Source organism: Pelodiscus sinensis, chromosome 8 (assembly GCF_049634645.1).
Source record: "Pelodiscus sinensis isolate JC-2024 chromosome 8, ASM4963464v1, whole genome shotgun sequence".
Taxonomy (NCBI): domain Eukaryota; kingdom Metazoa; phylum Chordata; order Testudines; family Trionychidae; genus Pelodiscus; species Pelodiscus sinensis.
In genome coordinates this window covers 30,285,809-30,303,258 of record NC_134718.1, presented here as the reverse complement: position 1 = coordinate 30,303,258, position 17,450 = coordinate 30,285,809, and the positions used below count along the sequence as shown (strand labels likewise).

Sequence of the window (17,450 nt, the reverse complement as noted above, 5' to 3'; positions counted from 1 at the left end):
AGGAGATACTTTAAGTAAGATCAGTGATGTGGGGCAAGTGTGTCTTCTCTCTCCCACAGTTCTGAAAGGGGATTTAATTAACCATGCAGTAACTACTATCTGAGAAGCAAGACAGATAAGTGGATATTAGAGAGATCTGAGAATAACCCCTCTCAAAAAAAAAAAAAAAAAAAAAAGGACTGTAGTTGGGTGACAACTACATTGAGGCAAAGATAGAAACCATTGGTGGACTAGGCCCAAAGGCCCCCTGCTAGTGGAGACCTCATGGCTCTGCCTCACCCATTCCCAAACAGGAGCTTCAGAACAGAGTTGTAGTTACTTGCTGCATGGAACTCAAGGAGTGAAGACCAGGTGCCTGGCTAGTGAGAAGAGCAGATTCTTGAAAAAGTCAGTGTAGGCAGGCTGAGCCTGAGGGTACTAAGCACACAAAGGTACCAAGATGGGCCCTGCTACTCTGGCTCCACACTGAGCCCAAGGAGAGCTGCTGAAAAGGACATCAGCTGGGTGGATGAATGCAGCAGTGTCTTGCAGAAGCCACCATGGAGCTACAGTCTCATACCAGGGTTAAGAAGGAACTGTATACTCAGGAAGAAGGAACAATGTTGGTGGCTTGGGTGGAGGCCTAGATTGCTGAAAACCCACTGAGAGAAATAGCAATAGGGACGGGGTGCTTATGAGAACTGGGTGCCAATCCTGATACATTATCATTATGATTTGCTCCTGAACATCATTTAATACTTGTAAGTAGATCCTTTACAGTTCATTAAGCTGTTAACTGTGTCACTTGAAGCAATCAATGGGCCATTTCAGATGGAAGAGAGAAGAGGCCCCACGGACAGAATCATGAGGCACTCTGTAACTGGAGATCTGAGGGAAAATGTAAGCCCTCCACTGCAAAGGAAAAATGTACAGTTACAGAGTTAGGGCTTGGTCCAGGACAAGGAGGAGACACTGGTCTCTTTGCTCATGGTGTTTCTGGAAGGTAAAATGTCTGAGAGGATTGAAAGCTGCAGTGCAAACCAAGTCAGGTGAGAGTACAGCTGTAACGAGAAGCAAGAAATCACCCATGTAAGGTAGTATCTATATGATGTAAGTGATATTAAAGTGGCTTGGTTGGGCAGGCAGAAGTACAGAATGGAGCAAGGTGGTCAAGAGCTAAGGAAAGGACATTTTTGTAATGGCAAATTTTCTTGAATGCATTCCCCAAAAATTGGCAAATAGTTTTTAACATAGAAAGATACTGAGCAATTCGGTGTCTTTTCTCTTCCCTCCCCTGCAACTGAATGGAATGTAACAATCCCCCACCTCCTCTTTGTCTTTGCTTTTGGGATCAGGAATTCTTACACACTAAGAGAGTTCAGGGAAAGTGGTGGTTTAGTACTACTGTGTTTGCATGTGTGTATGTGGAAGCCCCTGATCATTAATTCAATAGGCACGTCTTTGGATAGCACACAAGGCAAGCATCAGATATCCAAGTGTCCAAGTGACAACTGGTTTCTTTGTCTCCATTGATAAAGATAGAGGAGATGAGATTATAGTGAGGGCAGCCCAAGTCCTTGGAGATTCAGCATATTAGTATCTGCTGACAGTTGGGCTCAGCAATAGCGTGTTAACCTTCTGCCAATGTCTATTGCTAAAGGAGGAGAGAACTGACTCAGGTTGCCATTAGAGTGCAGGACATATGCTTCTGGATGAAGCACAAAACAGTGAAGCATTAAGTCCACATTGCATACAGCCAGTCACATGTGTAACCTTTGGGGATGCCAAATTTAGAAGTTTGTAGAAAGGCACCAAAAAGCATGGAAGGAAGAGTCTCCGCAACTAGATGGGAGCAAATGAGAGGGTCCAGACACCTCCCCAAAGGAAGTGAGGACACTGAGAAGGAATGGCATAGCCAGAAGGGTCCACTTGGGTGGGCCCTGACTTCAGGTGAATGGGCAACAATGGGGGTGGGAGTTAATCCCCAGTCCCTAGCTAGAGCGCTAGGCAGAATGGAATATATCCAGGTGCCCCAGCCATAGGTGGGCCTTCATGCAAAGCCACAATCCACTCAGGCCCACCCATGGCTATGCCACTACTGAAAAGAAGCAGTCTGCCCTCCAGAGGACATAGTGGCAAGTTCCGGGGGAGAGGTGTGGGGGAAATGAGAATGCAGTCTTTCCACTAACGCAGTCATCGTCTAAACCAAACCCTGTTCAGTTCAATAACTCAATTTTCCTTTTGGTTGTGCTACTTTAGTGCTCTCCTAAAACCATGTGGGACAGGACCATGAGGATACTATATCACAAGCCCCAGGTAAAGGGCGGTGTGCAGTCTGTTCCAGGAGCAGGCCAGCTCCTAGTTGAGCCCCTGCTTCCCCTTTGCTTCAGGGGAGGAAAAAGTTGCAGGAGCTCAGCTCTGATGGTTGGTGCATGAGAGTGGGGGTGGAGCTAAGCTCTGCTCATCCCAGTCTTGTCCAACCATTTCCTACCCACCTTCATGTGATGGAGTAGCTCAGTCATGTCAAACGTGCAGCCTAATTGAATATTTTTGCGACCTGCAACTACATCTTTATAAATTATCTAAGTGCAGCCTGCCCAGTTACATTGTTTATAACAGGGGTGGCCAACCCATGGCTCTTAAGCTGCATCTGGCTCTTTGACTAAGGAAATTCAGCTCCTGCTGGTTCTGAGCCACACACCAGAGCTGCTCACAGCTGGCCGCTCTGTGCATGCGTCCTAGCACCTGCTCGCGGCCTACTACTCTGTGCATGCATCTGGAGGGAGAAGCGATGGGCGGCGACTCCAGAACTCAGGCATTTGGGGGAGAGGGGAGGCATTGGGTTAGAGTTGGGGGGGGGGGTGCTGGGAGTGCCTGGCTCTAGGGAAGCAGGGGGCATAGGGTTAAATGGGGGCATGGGGGTGCTTGGCTCTGGAGGAGAGGAGGGAGATTGGGTTAGACCAGGGAGACTGGGAGTTTCTGGCTCTGTGGGAGGGGGAGGGCATTGGGTTAGAGCATGGGGTGGGGCTGAAGCACCTTAAACTCAAGAGTCTTCGTGGATGCAAAGAACAACAATTTTACACATCAAATTATTGTATTATATTCAAACAAGACCTGAAAAAATATTATAAAATATACCTAAACATAATCTACAATAATAAATAATTACGACTTTCCAATAGAAGTACATTTTCTTTGGTGGCCCTGAAAGCTATCCATTTTTGTTTCTGTGGCCCTCAGTAGGCTTTGAGTTTGACATGCCTGGAGTAGCTGCTCCACTGTAGCTGTTTGGTCCCTGTGCTCAGTCTTTGATGCTGGCTAAGAGGTAAGCTGCAGAGGTGTCTGTATACACAGAGATCCCTCATTAGTAACAAGGCAGATGTGGAGATTTACGTTTTAGCAGAAACTCTTTGAAATTCGTACGTTGCCTGAAGTGTTTGCAATGCTATCAGCTCTTGCAAGGAAAGCACAGTTCTGAGCCCAGTATTGGGTAGGTAAGTGAAGGAGGAATTGATCTACAACCATTTAATTTTAAAGTAAATGTATAATGCTTTGAGTCTACCCACACTAGTATAACCTGTTACTTGGCTTGGAGTCTTCAAGCAGACTACAGTTCTGAATTCTAAAATTGCTTTTTGAATCTGATCGGGTCAGCATGGAGGATACACTTGTTCATCTGTGTTAAGTCCATAGTTGTCTGTGTCTTTAGCAATATGGTCTGCTTGTGCTCACACTGTTTGTTTACATTCCCAGGTAACACTAACAGCATCTTTGCACTGGACTACATCAGTGGAGCTTTAACTCTGAATGGACCACTGGACCGTGAAAACCCTTTCTACAGCACTGGATTCATTCTCACAGTGAAGGTGAGGTACTAAGAACAGTATCCCTTTGGGAGGTGGGGGGAAGAATCAGTATAGCTGAAGGGAGAGGAAAGGCACTTCAACCCAGGATCACCTGTGATTGTGTTGCTGCTTTATGTTGCTCAGTACTGAATTATTTCAAGTGAAGGATGCTGGAATTACTCTTTCTTGTCCCGTCTGACACCTAGGTAGATCTCTGCTATTTACAGTGAAGGACCTCTTTCTCCTTGTCCAGCATCAGAGCCAGACCCCATGATCTCTAGACTGAGGGAGATGGACATAGAATTTACATGTTCTGTTTCCTGTCATTCTTCCTGACTCCCACTAGCTCAGTTAGCCTTTCCAAAACTCTGTGAACTTCTGCCCCGGGTTAGTCTAACTCACCCGATGAAGTAATCTTTACCTATGAAAGCTCATAATATATTTGTTAGTCGCTAAGGTGCCACAGGGCTGCTAGTTGTTTTTAAAATTGCAAACTTACATAGCTACCCCTCTGAGACTTTCTGCCCTGGGTACGTCTTTTCTGGTGGTCTCTGTCTTCTGCAGTGTATGTACTGCTCTGTTCTGGCTGAGGGGTACTCCTCTGGATGGGAGGAGGCTAGACGCAGACACTACAGTTCTCAACCTCTTCGAATGGGGGAATGTGCTGATGAAGCTAATAGGTACTGTGGGATGCATGACAAAAATGGGTCTTATTTTCAGATCTCAAGGTACCTGTATTTTTGGTGTGCAGCACATCCTTTAGCTGCATGTATGTCCAAGTTGTGTGGTAAAAGGATTCAAAAGAAAAGGCTAAAAGTCACTTCATCTTGAAAGTGCATCGAAGCATAACATTCCAATACCACAATGCCCCACCAGAGAACTGTTCCCCCAACTCTGTTTTCAGTCCTTTAATCAAAATCAATACCAAGTCAGCCAGTTAGTTGGAAACACATTTAGAAGCATGGATTCCAATGGGCTGGGGTGGGCGGGGAGGGAGCTCAGCATGTTAGATAGGTCAATGATTGGTAGGATGGCAGCCAGCTTTGGAAGAGCACAGATCACCTCCTTGCTGTGGTAGGGGCAGCATTTTGTCAGGGAGAGAAAATGACATGTAATTACTCTGCTTGACCTCTGGTGAGGGTCTTTCTGTGGAGTTCCACACGGTCAATATACTATTATCATCCTTTGGATTCCTGCTTCTTTCCCTTGATTCTCGGGAAGGCAGAGAGGGAGCAAGGTTGATTTGGGGGTTAAAAACTAGAAACTATTTATATAGAGAGAACAGGCCCAAATGCCAATCTGTGGAAATGCTGATTTTTATGAACTCCGCAATCTTAGCCTCAGGATGATCTTTAACAGCCCCCTCTGCCTGCCCTCCCATGTTCATTGGAGCTGCAGGGGGTTCTTTCCTCCCCGTGCCTCATATGGTCTTGTCTCCATTTTTGTAGATTATACAAAGGAAAAATGCTATTTTCAATGTTCTTCGCCATTCTAGTTTCTTTGACAATAAGAAGATTCATTCTTCAGCTCCCCGCTTCTTTCCCTCCACCCCCTTCCCCCCAAAAAGAACTCACTGTAACAGGGACTTAGAGCAATCACATTTTTGAATTGCTCTGCTCCAGCTCTGCTCCCGCACCATTAATGACTGCTCCAGCTCCTTTCCGACTCCGCGCTCCGACTCAAATTAATTTTTAACTAAATAAAATGTGCATACTGTAATTTTGAAAAAACATTTTTATTCAGAGTTTTAAAACAATTTAAATGTCATCAGCAATGATACAAACTAGAATCATTCATAATTCAATCTGTATAAAATTATTGCAGCTATCAAGTCATCTTTCATAGCCTGCCGCAGATCATTTAAAATGAACTTTAAAGCCGAAAACAGTCACTCTACACTAGCTTGAGTTGTTGGCATGCTCGAAGCAATTCTACAGGCAGCCTGAATGCGGTGTGGGTAGCTGTGAATTGCCTCAAAAACAGACTTAACTTTTAGCCTACCAATAGACTCTATCACCTCACAATCTTCCCGAAAGTTTCTCTTGAATAATGCTTCATTACAATTATGAATTGCAGAAACTCGCCAGCGTCTTTCTTGTTTATCCAATTCCTTTTCGAAGTCATCGTCATATGAAGAATTGGTGCTTGAATTATCTCCATTTGCCTGTGATGGTTGAAGACGTCTCAGGGATGGACACTCGAACAAGTTCAGAGTGGAGATAGAAGTCTGAGAACAGCCTGCTATTTCTGAAGGATGTGAACTTTCCGAAACTGCAAATTCGATTGTTGATGACTTTGTTGTGTTTTGTTTTCTTCAACCTCTTTCGCCAAGTTCAAATGTAGCAATAGATTTTGTTTTTTGAGTCATCGAGCAATATCAAGGAGCCCTTCCTTTGCCTTTGGTATTTCCCTTGAGGTAAGAAGAATCCAATACCGTGGGTCAACAAAAACTCCAGCAAGGAAATGAATATTTTCAAAAAGCTTCTCTTTGCGTTTCTGCATGGAGGATAGGATTCCTTCTGCAATTTGTCTACCATTTTCTTGCAAGAATGTTGACAGTTTTTGCCATTCCTTCATTAATACTCCTGGGGTTACATCGACAGCTTGAAGATTCACGGTTGTTTGGTTTGGCTTTGTCAAGAGGTCTCGCAGGTTCTTCACTTCATCCCATTCAGCTTTTGTTAACTTGAGTTCTCTTATTCCAGCAGCAGCCACTTGTTCACAGTAAGACTAAAAAATGAGAAGCCGATCAATCATCGCAAATGTTGAACCCCAGTGAGTCACAGTATCCAATGATAGAGTTACCCCATGTAGATCAAGCAGAACACTTTGAATACTTTGGGTTCGTCTTTGACAACGACTTTGTCGAATTTTTGCCAGAAATTTCTTCGCATGTTCTTTGTTCAGACCATCCCAGATTGCCAACTGAAGAGTGTGAACACCACACCTCATCAGTTGGACTTTTGAGTCGTTCTCATGAAGCCATGTTGGAAGTATGAGGTCAGTAACTCATTGGACAGCAGCATCTATGTTGAGTTTGATTTCATCCATTCCTTTAGTTCCTTCATCAGGCAAAATAGCTTCAGTTCTGTCCACATCCCTATTCTCAGAGGGTATGTCTACACTACCCCCCGTAGTTCGAACTAGGGGGGGGTAATGTAGTCATACGGAGTTGCAAATGAAGCCCGGGATTTGAATTTCCTGGGCTTCATTTGCATAAAGCCGGCCGGCGCCATTTTTAAATGCCGGCTAGTTTGGACCCCGTGCCGTGTGGCTACACGCAGCACGGACTAGCTCGTTCGGATTAGGCTTCCTAATCCGAACCAGCTGTACGCCTCGCGTGGCACGGGGTCCGAACTAGCCGGCATTTAAAAATGGCACCGGCCAGCTTTATGCAAATGAAGCCTGGAAAATTCAAATCCCGGGCTTCATTTGCAACTCCATATGACTACATTACCCCCCCTAGTTCGAACTAGGGGGGTAGTGTAGACATACCCAGAGGTAGAAATGGTTTCACTGTCCTCGCTGAAATTTTTGACGGCACACGTCATGTTTGCTGCATTGTCAACGCAGATGCTCAGCACTTGCATTTCACTGATCCCAAATAGATAGTCTAAAATAGCTTTTACTTGACTTTTTACGTAGGAAGAATTGACGCCCTTCAGTGTGGATTATGTCCAAGGTTTTTACCACAGCTTTATCTTTTCCTTCTTTGTAGTATTGAGCATTGATTGTAAGGAAATTTCTGTTTCCATGGGTTGCTGCATCCATTTTCAGGTAGCACAATTTTTGCTCCAAAGCTTTCTTGAGCTCTTCGCAACCGGTCTCAGCTGTGCTGACAACTAAATGATGAACCGCATCGTGTCCCGTCGAAACGCCAAGCTGCTGACCCATTTCACCTGCAATTTTTTGGAGTCTTTTGTTCTTTAGCCTGAAGGTAGTGAGCGGTGTTGAACTCAAGCAAACCATTTCCATCAGCCTTTCATGGAAAGTATTGGCATCCATGGTGACTGTAACCTTTGAGGATTTCAAATATGAATCAAGTTTTGTTTGCACAATTTTGGGTTTCTTTTCAGATGAAGCTCTGCAAAAAATCTTTTCTCCAGGAGTTTTCAAAGAGCCAGATGAACGTCGTTTAGCCACGTCAGCTTTCTGTTTTGCCTCATCTTCCTGGTCCATTTTTGTAACCAGAGCCGTGTAGTTTTCAGGATGGTTACATTTTACATGCCGCCTAAGGTTGAAACTTTTCACTGCACTTGCTTCACTTGTCTTGGAGCTACATTTTTTGAGCTCGCCATTCACTTCCTTTTCCACCTTGCACGTTGCCGATATCTTCTTTGCTTTTCCCAAAAGCCCAAATTTGGGCTTTTCAAATTCAAAAGTAAAGACGTCATTGAGATCCTTTTCTGTAAATTGGCTATCAATCATGGTGGGCAGATTTGATTTTTTTTGTTGAAGCCATGGCCAAATCTTGTGCTGCTACCGCATCCAAATGTTTCTTGTTATGATCTTCGAAAAGCAATGAACAAAAGCATTACTTTTTTTATAACGTACCTGCTTGTGATATCGTAACCACTTAAGGTACTTAGAATTTATTTTGGATTTTCTGGACAAAAATGATCGCATTTTCTTTTTACACAAAATTATTATTAAAGTATATTTTAATATTTTAACACATTTCTTGCAGTTTTAATGAAGCAAGAAGTATTTTTAATATACATAATTAATATACATTTTTATGTATAAATTGCAAGTTAGTTTTTCTTATGAAATTTTGCGGTAAAAATATTTGAAATATTTTCCAAGTTTTAATTAATATCTTTAAAACGCTTTAATATAGATATATCAATGAAATTTGGTATGTGCCGTAGCGTTAGTACATGCTATTGCTGTTCTGCAACATTAATTGTTGGGAAGTAACGAGGCTACATGTTACAAGGTTGAAAATAAACACATAATAATCTAACTATCTAATCTACGCAAGTACATACTCGCCTACCCTTTGCACAAGGATGGGAGCAGTCTGCAGTGTTGCCAGATGTCTGATAATTATCTGATTCTTTAATAAAACATATCTCCAAAAAACTTTGTAATTTTGTATCTGTACATTAAATCTTTATTTCGGCTGAAGTGAGAATAACTGTGACATATTATGTAAAGTGGTAAAGTAAATGTTAATATCAGTTGTTATACAATCTGAAACTTTTTGGCACCATTAGGACTTTCTTGCTAAAATATCATTCATTTTGGATTGAAAATGAAAAAAAACCACTGGAGCAGTCAAGATTTTCTGTGCTCTGGCTCCGCTCCAGCGCCGGGCAAAAACCTCCAGCTCCACACTCCGCTCCAAAGCTCAGCATTATAAATTTTGATGTCTCATGGGAACGTATGCCCTGGTCCTTCACATTTGCAGCCAAACCTATTTTAAGTCACAAGTAAAACAAGTTTGCTGATCTTTTCCTATTTTTCTAGTGGACATTTGTCTCCATCACATCACAACATGATTTTTGCTATTGCTAATCTGACTTCAGGAGAGGCCCTGAAGAACCTGATGTCACTGCCTTCCCCAGATCTTATGAGAAACCCTGGTTTTGAGAAGTGTCTCCCATATCCTGCTCGGCTACTTTGCAAGATGTTGACAATCTTGACATTAATACTAGTGGAGGGGAAAAAAATCTCCTGTATTCCTGTATGCGTGTCACAGTTATGAGTTTGTGTCATTACAGTGCACAGTATCATAATGGGAGACAACAGTTTTGGTCCCACAGAGCACATCTATAAATATTTGTTACTACTGATTTACAAAGCCGCCTCTCATTTACATGAGAGGTGGATTTGTAAATCAATAGTAACAAATATAGTCTGAGTGATAGGAGTGGGATAGTTCAGGTAAAAATTCATGTGTGCCCATCCTTGGCAGACCTAGGAGGTGAGGGAGTTTGCACAGATCCTGACTACTTTATGCTTGACTGAAGTCACAGTTATCAGTCTATTACTTTGAACACTAAACTTAGACCACAAATGCACATTTAAAGCCTTGGTCAAATCATGCAGCCTCCATGATATGAAAGACAAGGAAAGGCTATTACTGTGCCATTGACTTTGTCTCAGTGACAGCAGTCAAATGCAGTGCTCGTATGTAATTTCTATATGATGGCCCACAATCTTCTGCATTTCTCTTATACTTGTTCTTTTCCCTTGCAGGGTACAGAGCTGAACGATGACCGCACCCCCTCCAATGCCACAGTGATCACCACCTTCAATGTCCTTGTCATCGACATAAACGACAATGCCCCTGAGTTCAATAGTTCTGAATACAGCGTTGGCATCCCAGAGCTGGCTCAGGTGGGCTTTGCCCTTCCCCTTTTCATCCAGGTGCAGGATAAAGATGAGGTAAGACATCAGAATGATTATCAATAGTCACTTGCTGCGGATGCACCCTACGGAATCCTCTGTCACATACCTCTGATACCTTTTGTGTAATTTGCATGTTGTATTTAGAATAGTACGCAGACCACAGAGAGATAAGTGGGTACTAATATGTAATGAGGAGTGCGGTTATACCTAGGATACCTGCATGCCTTGGATATTTTCCAGTACCTTCTACAGCTATCACTCTACCCCATCAGTCCCTAAAATGCAGACAATTTCACGAATCTCTTGTTGCTTTTGTAAAATAAGACTAATGTGAATATGGTTGTACCACATACCAGTTCTTGTGTGCTTCAGGGCACCTGTCTGGTAATCAGCTTCCTTTCTCCAGCTTATCCTATAAATGGGGATGATTCTGCGGTGCTGACATAAACTGTGACGAGATGCAACTTAGTCATCAGAGCCCTACCATACAGTTATCTGTGCATTAAAATCTACAGATACAATATGATTAAAGAACATTTAAATGAATAGGCTGTGTGAAAGTTGAAGATATGTGTCCTGTGGTAATATGTATTCAATCCAATGTGTCTGTCTGATCTTTACTTGTCTTTTAAAAAAAACAAAAAACAAACAAAAAAAACAATAAAGGGCTTGGTTTGTGTCAGTGCATAGAGGAGGCTAAAACCACATAATACAGAACATTTTGTGACAGTGATAGTCTCTTTTAGAAGAAAAAAGTTCTACTAGGTGCTGCTGTTAGAGGTGTATGGATAGAGGCCATGAATCTCAATGTGTTGTTTAAAAATTACAGATAGAAGTTCATCCAAACTACACAGGCTGTTCTAGAAATGATAAAGAACGGACAACTTTTCAACCTCTTTATCAAGGCACTTTCAGTTCTCATTGTAAAGAAGATGAAGTAAAGATAAATAAGCTAAGAAAGTTAATCAGTAACCAGAGAGCTTCAACAAATGAATAGTTATGGAAGGAAATCCACACAGATCCTCTTGTTTCCTCTCCTGTATTCCACATGCCCTTTTAAAGCAGTTTTTCTTCTTGGAGGAGTGTCCCTGTGGGCACTCCACTGTGGGTGTCTCAGCAACCCTGCACTTGTAATTGAACTTTGGGCTGCCCCTGGGTGCTGATGTGCATGCACGATGCTGCTCACTCCATAGTGTGCATGTCAATGTCAACCATCCTCAGTTCCTTCTCAACTGCCTCTGGCAAGGGCGGAACTAAGCAGCACTCCAGCTCTTTATAGCAGATAAAATTGTTGTTAGTGTAGTTCTTTCTTGTTAGCATTTCCTTTAGGGAATTCGGGTGCCTTTTCTTCCTATTTTCTTAAAAAAACAAAAACAAAAAAACCACATCCTCCAGGTCCCTAAAGACCAGGGATCTGCAGTTCAAGCTTCTAATGGTGAAGACAGTGAGACCAGTGTCAGAACCGGTATTACAAGCCTCTTCTCTGCAAACATCTCCTATGGCAGTTTCGGACCAAGGGACAAAGGTACTGCAGGAGCCTCCAGAGAAGGAGATGTCAAGGAGAAAGCGCACATCCTCTCCCACCACAAAAAGGCCTACAAAAAAGGAATCACCTCAAGAGAAGCCTTCCTTCGCACCGATGGCACAAGCTTCAGGGGATAAGCAGGTTCCAGGCACAGCCGGTGTGAACAAGTTCTGAGGGGTGGTGCCTACCAATGAAGCACACTTTGCAGACTCCACCTCAAAACCAAAACTGACACAGCATATCGGTACTCAGAGGCACTCAGATCCGTTGGTAGAGACCCTATTTAAGATGGCACTGGGACTGCATACTGAGACATCTCTGGTACCAAGGACTCGATCGAATAATGCCTTCAGACCATGCCACAGTATACCCAAATAACTGCACGGTCGGTACCATTATTTCCATCACCATGTCCACTGAACACACAGCAAGAGCTGGTGATCACATTGATACTGGGGACCACCCTCTTTGGCACCGATACCACTCCTAGGTTTGAGGGACCAACCAGGCTTGTCACCCACTCTAGCTCAGCTCCACTTTTTCCTAGCAAGGATGAAGGGTTGTGGATTCACTGGACATCTCCCTAGTGGAAGTTCCTGAAGTCCAGCATACATTTATAGATATTCTTCATGCCTCTGCCTCATCCAAGATAGCACTCTCCATAAACGAGGCCATCCTGGATCCAGCTAGGATCATCTGGCAGCCTCCAAATCTCCAGCATCCAAAAGGGCTGATAAGAAATATTGTGTGTCAGCCAAAGGGGCAGAGTTCCTGCTTACTCACCCAGCCCCTAACTCCCTTGTAGTTGAAGTGGTTCACACCAGGGACAAAAGGCCCATTTCAAGTCAACACCATATAACAGGAAATGGAAGAGGTTGGATATATTGGGATGCAATGCCTACTCATCTGCATTCTTGCAATTTAGGATTGCTAATTATTTGGCCCTCCTATCAAAATATACTTCCAAACTTTTCAACAAAATGAATACCTTTATTGAACACCTCCCCGAGGTCCCCTTCAAACCCAATCTTGAGGCGAGGTCATTCATAGCCAAGATGGCATTGCAAGCCTCCTTGGATTCAGTTGACACAGCACACCATTCTTTGGTGATATCTGTTGTGATGCACAGGGCCTTCTGGTTACATGTCTCAGGGTTTCCTAGGGAGGTGCAAAATACAGTTGAGGATCTTCCTTTTGAAGGTCAAAAATTATTCTCTACATCAATGGACAGATCCCTACATATTCTCAAAGATTCTAGGGCTACATTGAAGACCTTAGGCATGTACATCTCTCAGCCTAAGAGGCAGTACTGCCTTTATATTTCTTGAGCTAGATCATCCTCGTACACCTCCCACAAGAGAGGCTACTACTTAAGATGGCATCAGAGACAGCAGAAGAAGAGGCAGCCTCCAGACCAGTCAACTGTGCCCCAGTCAGCAACCACTAGACAGGCATTTTGAGGAATTGTTTGAGGGTGCAACATCGACTCCTATACTGAGTCAGCGTTGTTACAATCTGCACCCTTTCCATCAAGCCTGGTCGCATATAATTTCTGATAGATGAGCATAGGAGATAATCTCCCAAGGGTTATACCATCCCTTTCCTCTTCTTCTCTCCAACACAACCCCCTTTCCCATTCCTCTTCAGTGACCCCTCTCCCAAAACTCTCCTACAACAGGAGATAGACAAGCTTCTCACAAAGGGAGCAATAGAACCAGTGCTGCCCTCCCCACAGGGGAAAGGGTTTTTATTCCTGATACTACTTGACTCCAAAAAATCAGGAGATTGCACAGATCCAAGATGGGTCTCCAGACTGAAAAAATACCTAAAGAAACAACACCTCACCATTGTAATGCTGGCAAAGATAATTCTGTCTTAGGAAAAAGGAAACTGGATGTTGTCCCTCGACCTACAAGATGCCTACTTTCACATTACAATTCTCCCATTGCACAGGGAGTTTCTCACATTGACCCTAAAAGACTATCACTACCAATACTGTGTCCTTCCCTTCAGACTTGCCTCACCCCCAAAGGTATTTTCAAAGGTTCTTGCAGTAGCGATAGCACACTTAAGAAGATCAGCAGTGATAATCTTCCCATACCTGGATGACTGCCTCATAGTAGCTTCCACAGCCCGACTAGCAATGGACTCCACAGCAAGAACTATCAACTTGGTTCAACACTCTGGGCCTACAAATAAACACACAGAAGTTCCACCTGACTCCTACTCAGGAGTTGGAATTCATAGGTGCAATGCAGAACTGCATCCGAGCATAAGCCAACCTTCCACTTCACTGTTTCCAGTCTCTAGCTTTATTAGCTCAAACCATTATCAACAGCCTTATGATGTCAGCCATACAATGCCTACGGTTGCTCAGCCACATGTCAGCTGCAACTTATGTGGTGCCATATGCCTGGTTGCACATGGATTTCCTCTAAGCATGGCTCAGCACCTGTTTTCGACCACATAAGCACCGTCTGCACAAGATCTTGAGCCTTCCAAAAAGGGTAAAAGAATCCCTACATTGGTGGTTGCAGTCCAGCAACCTTTGCAAGGGGATGCCATTCTAACGCACCCCTCCATCCATCACAATAACCACAAATGCTTCTTGAGAAGGATGAGTTGCACACCTGGACAAACAGAACATTCAGGGAAAATGGTCTCCACCTAAGTCATCACTTTGCATCAATATTCTGGAGCTCCAAGTGATCAGACAAGCATGTGAATATTTTCTCCCTCTGATTTACAATGAATCAGTAAGAATACTCACAGACAACATGGATTGCATGTTTTATATAAACAGTCAAGGAGGAGCCAGGTCTTACCATCTTTGCAAAGAGGCCACAGCTCTGTGGCACTGGTGCATGTGATCATTTCAGCAGTCTACCTCCCAGGAAAGCAAAATATGATGGCAGACCATCTGAGCTGAAACTTTCTTCAGAAATATGAGTGGGAGATCCATCCACAATTCTTGCATACCATATTCCAAAAGTGGGGCTTTCGGACATAGACTTGTTCACCATGTTTTACAATGTGAAATGCCCCAAGTACTGTTCCAGAGCAGTCCTGGGCAAGCACTCCCTAGGCAATGCCCTATTATTCAACTGGGTTGACAAACTAGCATATGCTTTTCCACCCCTACCACTACTCAACAAAGTCATCCAGAAAATAAAGCAGGAAAGGGCCCAAATCATATTTGTAGCACTGGTATGGCCCAGGCAAACCTAGTTTCCTTACCTGTCACAGATATCTGTGGCTCCCCCACTTCATCTTCCACAAGTCTCAAACCTATCACAGGACGAGGGCCAAATTCTCCACTCAGACATCCAGCGGTTACACCTCAAAGCCTGTCTCCTTCAAGGCTGATCACTTCCAACTCTACCTATTTGGAAGTGATCCAGCACTTCATCATGAACAGATGCAAACAGAGTACCAGGAAAACCTATGCTAAAAAATGACAACGGTTTGTTCTTTGGGCCACACTCAGTTCACTATCATTCACTCTGTCGAGGGTGCTAGACTACCTGCTTTCCTTGAAGAAGCAGAGCCTCTGAACTTTAACTGGTAAGTTTGACTTGGTGGCATTTTCAAGCAAGCATTCCCAAATAGAGGGACTTTGCTCACCCTACTATGAAAAGGTTCCTGAAAGAGCTCAGTGTGTTCCCTCAATTTAGGCAAACTCCACCATCTTGGGATCCTAACCTTGTCCTTACAACCTTGACTGGTTGCCTGTTTTAACCAATGGTAACTTGTTCGCTTTTGCATCTCTTGATGAAAGTCACTTTCTCATAGCCATTACCATGGCAAGAAGAGTTAGCAAGCTCGCTGCACGCATGGCCGATTCTCCTTTTACCGTATTTTATAAGGGTGAAGTGCTCAGACCTCACCCAAAATTTCTTCCCAAAGTGGTTTTGCAGTTCCACTTTAACAACCCATTATACTTACTGGTCTTTTGCCAGAAGCCTCATCCAAATGCCAATGCTGCTCATCTCCATTTCTTAGATATCCACCATGCCATTGCCTTCTACCTGGAAAGAACAAAGCAATTTAGATGTTCTCCTAGACATAGCAGATCATTCTAAAGATCAAGCCTTTTCCAAACAACGACTCTCTAAATGGATAGTTAATTGCATCAAGATGTGTTACTTGATCAACAAAGTACCACTCCCAGATCAAATACCAGCTCACTCTACCAGAGCAGTAACTACCTCTACAGTTTTCCTGCAGAATGTCCCTATCACTGACATTTGTAGGGCCACAACATTATGCCGTAGATACGTATGCCTTTAAACACACTACATTTGGAGTGGCAGTTCTATCCAATACAATACACGTCCGAAGCCTCCCCTTCCAAATTCTCAGGGCACTGCTCCATAGTCACCTACAGTGGCGTGCCCACAGGGACACTCCTTCAGAAAGAAAAGAGTTTATTCACCTTGTGCGGTAAATGGTGTTCTTCAAGATGGGTGTTCCTGTGGGCACTCCATGACCCTCCCTCCTCCCCTTTGCTTCAGAGTCTTAAAATCTCTCCATGGTGAAGAAGGAAACTGGGGATGGTTAACAACACGCGTGTGTCAGCACGCTCGCTACAGCGGAAGCGGCACTGTGCATGTGCATCGGCACACAGGGTACTGCTGCTAAAAAGTTCTGATTCTAAGCACGGGGTGCTGAGACGCCTATGGTGAGGACCCACAGGGACACCCATCTTGAAGAACACCACTTACTGCACGAGGTGAGTAACCTCTCCCCCTCGCCATGATACAACATGAGATTCCAGAAGCAGCTATCGGGATATCTGTGTACCCCATCTTCTACCCATCTTCTATCCCATTAAACCTTTAAACCTACATGATGATTGCTTGGTGTAGTTCTTAGATGGCTTGGCAGGAAGGGGAGCTGGGATACTTATTTTCTTACTACTTTTCAGTGGCTGCAGTTACACCTAGTAACATTTGCCTACAGCATCAGTGACTCGTTCTCTGCTGCTGTTAATGGACCTTCTATTTATTATAGTACTGAACCATTTCACTTAGGAATTCCATTAGGTTTTCCAGCCCTAGGGTTATACTCTTCAATTACTCTTCATATTTGACTCATGAAATTCATGGCCTTTTTCTTCTACTATCCTAACTTACAACTATGCCACAGTCTACAATGCCTCCTTTAAAAAACAAAAACAAAAAAAAACCTAAACAAAAAGAAAACCCTGGTAGCACCACATGGAGAAGTTTCTAAAATATCTAAAAACAGTCCTGTTTCTGTGGCATAGAGGATTTTTATTTCTCTTCCTTCCCCCTTTATTGTTACCATATGAAGAATATTTGCAGGACAATATAATATTAGGGTTTTTTAAATTATTCTATTCCTGGCATTTATTCAATCTACCTGAAACTATAATTGCAATATTGTAGGGGAAAAAATTAGATGGCTGATTAAAATGTATAATGTGTCTGTAAAAATAGCACATTTTCATTTGCGGCAAAAGGAATATTTAGAATTTGTTCTGAGGCTGTAACTGCACTATTATTTATCAAAAAAACAATGTTTGCTAGAATCGTGACCAATTTCTCCTGTGGATGAAATTCACAAGTTTTTGCAAGAGCTTGCCAACATAGTTGTTTTCATGTGTGAAGGAATTATGACAAAGTACTAATCAGAATAATTAATTATGACCTGTATTACAGAGTTATGACTTCAGGTGAGAGACATGCAGGTGAGCACTTCAGTGCTAATAAGGTCATGCT

At 43.3% G+C, this 17,450-nt stretch overlaps 1 protein-coding gene across 6 annotated transcripts in view; it reads left to right on the top strand.

The window, feature by feature from the left end:
- The window catches only part of CDH23 (cadherin related 23), a 576,749-nt gene that overhangs the window by 275,865 nt on the left and 283,434 nt on the right, over nucleotides 1–17,450 (top strand). For all 6 annotated transcript variants that reach the window (XM_075934954.1, XM_075934955.1, XM_075934952.1 and 3 more), the window contains 2 exons: nucleotides 3,733–3,845; nucleotides 10,029–10,217. In XM_075934954.1, the coding sequence (XP_075791069.1) occupies nucleotides 3,733–3,845; nucleotides 10,029–10,217 (302 nt within the window). The remainder of the gene's footprint in view (nucleotides 1–3,732; nucleotides 3,846–10,028; nucleotides 10,218–17,450) is intronic.